The sequence below is a fragment of the Zingiber officinale genome, chromosome 1A, assembly GCF_018446385.1.
Source record: "Zingiber officinale cultivar Zhangliang chromosome 1A, Zo_v1.1, whole genome shotgun sequence".
NCBI lineage: Eukaryota > Viridiplantae > Streptophyta > Magnoliopsida > Zingiberales > Zingiberaceae > Zingiber > Zingiber officinale.
The window spans coordinates 188,895,363-188,903,372 of NC_055987.1; the positions used below are offsets into that span (position 1 = coordinate 188,895,363).

Consider the following 8,010-nt stretch of genomic DNA (forward strand, 5'->3'; position numbering starts at 1 on the left):
TTACGTATGCGACCTTCCCCTCATCTCTAGCAGCAGAAGGAATCTGTGATAAAGCAAACCGCAACAATGGTGGTCTCCTGCATGCTTCACTCAATGGCTTTAACTTAAGCACACTATAAACTCCCTAACCTTCAATTTTAATTCTTGGCCAATCGCAATGCACTTTTAAAGCTGCTTTAGATAGTCTTGCAGTTTCAGCACTAATCCTTAAAGTTTAGCCTTTTAGATTTATATACGCAATTGGCAGCATATTCTAGACGCAGGTTAATTATTGACAGATGATTGTTCTCCAATGATTACATATACAAACATCAAGGAAATAACACGCATGGAGGATTTAAGGACCACCCTCTTTTGATCGAGGTTATTTGTGGTCTTTGCTGCTTGTACATGGTAAAAGCCTAAAAGGCATTCATTTGGAGCCACGCCTGTAGTGACTACTTGCACGCGGCCCTAATGGTATTTGCTATATGCCATATTGGCATCCACAAAAGCTTAAACTGTAAATACTCTACTACTTCTGCGTCTCCAAGCTTCGTCTGTGTAATTCTCTGCTTAAATCGATCGTCTTGTCCGGATCTATCAAAGATTTCAACTAAGTAATAGAAAGGAAAAGAAACCCACGTCAAAAGATAAGCCGGCAGAGACAAGGTGCAGCCAGGCTTGTTCAGGATAAGTTGATCTCCCTGTCCAAAAGCAAGGTAGGAATATCATATGCAAAAGGTGGGGTGGTTTTAAAATCGAATCCTGGTCGACTCAACTAGTCGGTTGAGTCATCATAACAGAAAGGTGGGTTTATGCGTTGTTGGCTTTGGTCCAAGTAGTGTAATTATACACTACTAAGTTGGTCCATTCCACTATGTATCTTTCTTTTTTATTATTGCAGGATTCTTGAATTATGTTTACGTCTTGTCTGGAATCGCTTTCGGCCAAAGTTTATTGTCTCTGTTTTGATGTTTTGTAGAGCTTTCTAGTAATGGTTTTCTCAGTTAGTAGACTGACGTTTAATTACAATCAAGATGTGCAAACATTCACATTACGCAATGGCAAAATATGTGAGATTAGATTCACATAATGCACACAACTATATATTTGTGAAAGAGTCGTAAATGGCAAAATATAGATGCACCTTTGTTGAAGAACCTGATGCATTTAGATCATCCAATCAACCCCGGGAAGACGGTCAAAAAATAAATGATGCCTTCAGGCATTCTTGCTAGAGTTAGCAAAAAGTCTTTGTGCACCACCACTTCGCCAAACACCTCGGACTGGTTGGGTTTCAGAAGAACCATCAGCATTTCTGTTCTCTTGTGGTTCAGGAATAGCATCCCTGCGAGAAGGATCAAAAAGTGCAGCTGCTGAACCATCGCCCAGGCGTACCCTATTAAACTTTGATGTCTTCTTGCGTTGCTTACTGCTCCCACCATCAGCCAAATTCTGCTTTGTCATGCCCGTAACAAATTGTGGTTCCCTGTCGACACTAGTTTCGATGAAATTCACATCAATTGCGCCAGAGTTGGCAACTCCTGATGAACGAGGTTGATCCTTAGAAGCTTGGTAGCCATCCTTATGAAGTACCTCTTCTTCTTGAGCCTTCTGATTCAATTGTAGCTTCTTTACTGTGTCCAAAAAGTTATCAGATAATTTATTATTAGCCTTACTTATAGCTCGGGCAGAAGTTTTTCCCTTGCCTTTTCTACCATCACTAATGCCAGCATTTTCTCGCAGAGTTTTGTTCCGTAAATTCAGATTATAAGCATCAATTAGTTCCTTCTGCTTCTGAGCATCAGGACAGAGATGAGCAAGTTCAAGAACAAGATGTGACAGGCCAAATTGCTCAACATAAGAAAGATACTCCAATGTATTGATCAGATCTTGACGATACTCTAATGATATGCTTTTGAATGCACTATATTTATCCTCGTCCATACCTAAGCTAGCTCGAATCTGTTCTACCATGGATTTGTTAACAGCATAAACATCATTTGTGGAAGTATGAGATTGATTGCTTGAAGTTGATGATTCCTCTCTCTTGACAATAGGAACAGCTTGGCTTGAAAAACTCCCAGAGGCTAGGTTGGGAACTGATGCTGAATGCTTCATCCTATTAGCAGCGTCTGAATTAACAGAAGAACTAGCAGGTGAAGGTGATATAAATAGGTTTTCTCTTGTAGGGGCTCGTGGTTGAGAACTTGAGAAAGTTGATGCTGTGATGCCATGATTTGGAGTGGTCCTCAATTGAGAAGCAGATGGGAACATCTCATGATACTCTAGTGGCCTTGCTGGAGCAGAGTTAATCACAACAGAGTCTCTCTTCCGTTGGAGGCGGGCAGCAAGGGTATTTGTGGACAAACCTTCTGATCCATGAGAAGGCTTAGCCTTATTAGTCACACCAGGTAGAGGAGGAAATGATTCTTCCCTAAGTTTGGCAGGATTTCTGGAACTTTGACTAAGAGCCTGAGCATATCTAGAAGATGGCTCTGGTAGTTCTCTATCAGAAAGAGGAGGGAAGGAGGATTCTTCTAGTATCGGAGTTGTCCTAGTGCTTTGGTTCAAAGGTCCTTCTGGACCTTCATGGACAGTTGAGACCTCTGATGAACCAGTACCTGTATCGACACGCCTCATCCTCCTATTCCCACTGTCTGAATGAGCACCAAAAGAAGAATCCTGAAATCTACCATCAGCATCTGCTGCTGTTTCAAGGCTAGCTTGTATTGCCATAGTCAGCTGATCACCAGAAGAATTTTGGCGGAATCCACGACCTCTTCCTCGGCGCTGCTCTTGTTCATTCCTCCGATACCTGAAGCTTGTTGGTATCTGAGTGAAGAATGTGAATCAGAAGAATACTTCAACAGAATAAACAAAAAAAACAGTGATGAAGAAAACTGTTTCAGGAGAGAGGAAATCAAGTATAGTTTAATACCCTAAGTGCAGCATTTCGCATTGAACGCGACATGTTCCCCCCATGCTCAAGAGCATTATGCCTCTGCATGGAGATGCATAAAGGTCAGATAATTATGCATGAACTGTCTGCCAAAATGTGATATTGTTTATGAAATTGAAAGAGAAAAAAGACAGGACTGTCTGCAGAATGTCACCTTCATCTCTGCTTCAGTTTGAAAAACAATGAACTTCTTTTCTAAACATGCCTCATTTTCACAGAGGAAATGCTCCTGGCGGAAATGCATCTGTTGTACAACAATAATATTATAGTTAGATAATAGAGCTCTGAACTAGGAAAACGCTACTCTCATAGTCATCAGATGTTATTTTGCTCATCTTTTGACAGTGCATATGGAATCCTATATACAATGCAAAAAGGTTTGACTCCATTAAAATACGTCAGGTATGCACTCTTAAGCAAGTCTTTCTGAATACAGACGCAGCAGATTTCTCTAGGATTACATAAAAGTAGAGATTTACTACAAGTATTTCTAAATACAGCCGCAGCAGATTTCTCTAGGATTACATAAAAGTAGAGATTTACTACATTACCTCCAAGTCATTATAATCTCTGAAATAATCATATTGTCCTGGATGTTGTCTGCATTTGTCATGACAAGTGAAAAAATGTCATATAAAATTTGGACATAAAGAAGTCATCTGGCATGAGCTAAAACATACCGTTGACATATATGGCAGGTATAGTGTTCTGTTGACATGTGCATATAAAGTTCATTATCTCCATAGAATCGATTTCTGCAAAACTCGCACATGGGGTGCCCCATAAACCCACCGCGTTCACTCTCAGTGCCATCTACCTCAGAGTCCCCAGTGCTCTTGTGTTGATTTAGTTGTGATCTTGTGTATAGCTTTTGTTCGCAAATAAATACCTGCTTGAAATTACTAAAAAAATTCAGCAAGACATTGATATTATAGATATTCTTGACAATACAACAACAACAACAACAACAACCAAGCATTTTCCCACTAGGCGGGGTCGGCTATAGATATTCTTGACAATATATAAAAAAAATCAAATCAATTAGTTTGATGAGAAGCTAAAACAAGCCATGCCCTAATTTATTATTGTCTTCCCCAATAAAGTCATCATCATATCACTAAGGTGAGATCCTAACACAAATTTTTGCAGTAATTAGCTTTGCCAACAACTATCACCATTATGACAAGAATTGTTTAGCCTTGCCTTGATGACATCATCAGAATAATTAGAGGTTGATAATGTCACAATAGGTTTCTAAAGAAAACAGCATGGAAAATACAAAGGCATAAGATATTTTAAGCAATCAGGCTATAGTAGCTTCCGCTAACTTGGAAATTCAACCATCGAACCAAAGATGACATACTTTTTTGCCTATTCAACTAGCTAGAATGTTTCTGTTCGGACTGAACCGGCATGTATTAAGTGGTTCTAAATTAATTAGTCAAACAGGTTGGTCTATTCCATCTTTTTGAGCTGGGTGTATCAGTATTGTGAGCATGACTTGGGTGTTTCAGGAAAGAAGAGAGTTAAAAAGAAAAAAGGGAAATGCAACATCTGAAAAAATAAATACATAAGACAAACAGCAAGTAATATACCATGCAGAAAAAAACCAGTGAAAGAAAGCAAAAGAAAAAGAAGTATTTTAACAGAAGCACTAAGAAAACATGTCCATTAGTTGGAATCAGATTCAATGCAGGCATGTAAACAACAAACATGCAAACAAGATATTTAATCTTCTCATGCAGGTTAGGACATTCAGACACAACACTCAGCCATGAAAATAGAACAATTTTTTACGTTTAATGACCTTTCTTCCTTCCAAGCATAGATTGCACATGAATAAGTTGTGCTGATGCCTCAAATGACCATTTAATTGTTCTATGCTCCTAAATCTTGTCCTCCTCTTTGTGCTCTCGCCACCTTGACTCTCAGAATTATTGTCACAGATGCTACAGGAAAGCCGACACATTGCTTTTATCATCTTGTAATGGTCAGCATCGTCAAAGTAAGCTTGCGTGTCTTCATGGTACCAATATTGTCCAGTTTTCCCTTCAGTTGCTCCAGTTAAGAAAACTGAAAAATCAGCTACCACTCTAGTATAATCTCCAAGAGCCTGTTAATAACGACATTAGCTGATTGAAAAGTAACAATCAAGTAAGAGCCAAATAATTTAAATATACATGTAAGCAATGTATAAAATCACATCCGGTTCCTTGTAGGTAGATAAGAAAGAATCGGAAGACTACAATTTCATATTAATCAATAACGATTCTGACTGTGAACCAACGAAAAACAGATTGGAATATGAACAAAATAAGGCGAATCTTACCACTGTATAACAATTACAAAGAAACCTAATTTCGTTGGTAAAATAGAGGAAGGAACATTGGAGATGCCAAAGTTAATGCAAAAGTTCTCTCTCCAAAAACAATTGCTAATTAGGCATGGAAAAAACCAATATCACCGAAAAGGGAGAACAAGCGAGAGATGAAACATATTTGAGGTAATTCCCCGGGTGGGGTACCTTGGTGACAAAGATAATTGGGCACTCGGTCTTGCAGATACAACAACGGCGATCGCCGAGCACGAATCGGAGGCGCACGACACAGGTGGAGCAGACCTCCCGGTGGCCACATGGCCCGTAGGCAACCCACTCGAGGGGATCGGCGCAAACCGCACAGCTATCGTCCATCGGGGCCTGCCAGAGACCATCAAACACGCGGAAGGAGAGAGCTAGAGATCCGCGTCGAGATCGACAGCGAGGTAGGAGGAGGAGAAGCGCGAGCACGAGGAGCTTTGGGAAGGCGAGCGGCCGACTCTGGTACTTTCCCTTCGAACTGGAGTTTAGGTATCTATTTATTAAATAGAAAAATATATAAAAGGGACGTAATAAAAATTTCCATAATTTATTCTATTTATCCTCTTAAATATAACAACCCAATTAATAATTAATAATTAATAATTAATAATTTTTTTACTCTAGAACAGTCGATAGTTAAGTATTATAATGTATATGTGTTGGTTTTATAATATGAAAATAAGGTCGGTAAACGTAAAAAATAATCAATTATCTGGTCTCCACAATTTGGCTAGCTGCTGGCTCAAGGTCGGTAAACCATCAAAGATCGTTTGTCATTTAAGAGGATAAGCTCTAATCTTTTTGGGTCGGTACAAAGGAGATATAGAAACATCTATTCTTTAAATGTTTCATCACCAACTTAGTAGAGAGGAAGATCAGAAGTTGATTATCCATGCAATAGGGGAGACTATCTACGGGAGAATATTCAGAGTATTGCCAAATGATACCAAGACATTTGGGCCACGTATAATTAGAGGTAATATAATTAAATTAATAATGTAATAAAATTTATAAGGTATGTAATATTACATGGTTGTTTTTGGTGAAAGAGTTATATATTATACATGGAGTAACGATGGAGAGGGAAAAAATGGTAGGAAAATGGGAAGAATAGATATAAATTAATAGCTCGTTATTTTTTTTTTTTTTTGGTTTATCATTTTATGTGTTTATCTCTAATTTTTCTTTGAGATTTTTCTCTCTTTATGTCATTTTTCATTATTACATGTTGTTCCTATTCGAAAGCATGAAGCTAAAAAGTCGAGGATGTGATGACTTTGCTAACTGGATGAAGACCTCGCTTCTCTCTACAAAACAAAAGTAAACCAGGGAAGGGGTCCCTGCATTGGCCCTCCGACGCTCAAGTTAGAAACAGAAAAAAAAATAAAAGAGTGAAAGTACTAGGGACAAAGATTAATCCTCCTTTTCATCATATCTATCATACTCTTTATATCTATCTTAGTGTCCATTTATATTCCCCTGTTTAATGATATTAATTTTCATACAGAAGATATCTTTATCTTGGCTTCTCCGCATTCAATAATAGATGGAATGTTCTCTTTTGTTTTCTCTTCTCCTTGTTAAGTATCCGTTTTTTCCTCTTTTATTATACCGGTTCATTATTCACTTGTCAATGACATACCTCGAGTCAGACGGATGGTCCACTCAGCCCGCTCTCCTACCGATCGGCCTATATATCCCCCTCTCGCTCGGGCCACATTAATCATCTTGACTTTGACCTCCACCGTGGTCGTTGATCCGTGCCAAGTGGGCTCCTCCTTACTACTGCATCACAAGTCTCCCCTTTAAGTATAGTCGAAGGAGGTTGTAAGTCCGACTGACTGGACGAGATGTGTCGTGACGACTCTAAAGCCCCAGCGACCTTCATGCTCCAGTTTCCGATCGACGACAGGCTCACACCGCTCGACCCTCTTTCGAGGGGTCATTGCTCGACCCAAGCTTTTGAAGTGAAAAGATGCATAGGCCATTCAGATATGTGGTGATCACGTGTCTATGTCTGATCGGAACGACAGGCGATTATATTTGTGGCAATTTTCTCCTGCTTGCTCCTCGTGCCCCTCGGTCGAGAGCAGTCATGGCTGATGTCATCTGAATTTCTCGAAGACTGCGTAAATCCCTGATAATCATGGTCAAGCATGCGGCCATACCTTTTTAATTAAGTGCCTTAAATGTTGCTTCATGATCGAAGGGCACGTGTCTCATACTGTCGCCGCGTGCTTGATGTGGCAAGCGGATATCCACTTGTGACGTGGCATGCGCCTTTTCAAATTCAACGGTTGGATCTGTTTCTGTGTTTCCATAACTCCCAATCGGACGGCTTGGGTCGATTGGCCGCGAGGTTTATAAACCTAGCATGCATCGCCGTCTTCCTCACCTCGCATCTTCGTCTTCAAGTCTTCGTCTTCGAGCTTCCCTGTGACGCTACGTGTTTCTCTCTTTCCGGTGATCTTTTTAGTAAGTTCCCTCCTTTCAATCGAATTTCATTGTTTTCTTGTCGACCTTTGTTTTCGATGGCAAGCTCCTCACAACCTTCCGTCTCCGTTCCTGGACCCTGGTACACGTCCATCGAGTCCAGGTTCGACGGAGACGATGTTGAGAGTTTGAGAGCCGCATTTGAAATTCCCTTGGATTATCAAATCGATCTTCCTTCGGCTTTCGACAACCCGAACGAGCCGCCTCCGGGTTT

The 8,010-nt window shown here is 40.0% G+C and overlaps 1 protein-coding gene across 1 annotated transcript; it reads right to left on the reverse strand.

Moving 5' to 3' along the window:
- Positions 1 to 1,022: 1,022 nt before the first annotated feature.
- Positions 1,023 to 5,787, reverse strand: LOC122038780 (E3 ubiquitin-protein ligase hel2-like). The gene is made up of 7 exons (XM_042598720.1): positions 5,469 to 5,787; positions 4,752 to 5,057; positions 3,625 to 3,833; positions 3,496 to 3,544; positions 3,099 to 3,188; positions 2,924 to 2,986; positions 1,023 to 2,817 (listed from the first exon to the last, which is right to left on the reverse strand). Exons 1-7 carry the CDS (start codon positions 5,634 to 5,636, stop codon positions 1,204 to 1,206), a joined length of 2,499 nt encoding a protein of 832 aa, XP_042454654.1. The 5' UTR covers positions 5,637 to 5,787; the 3' UTR covers positions 1,023 to 1,203.
- Between the last annotated feature and the right edge of the window lie 2,223 nt (positions 5,788 to 8,010).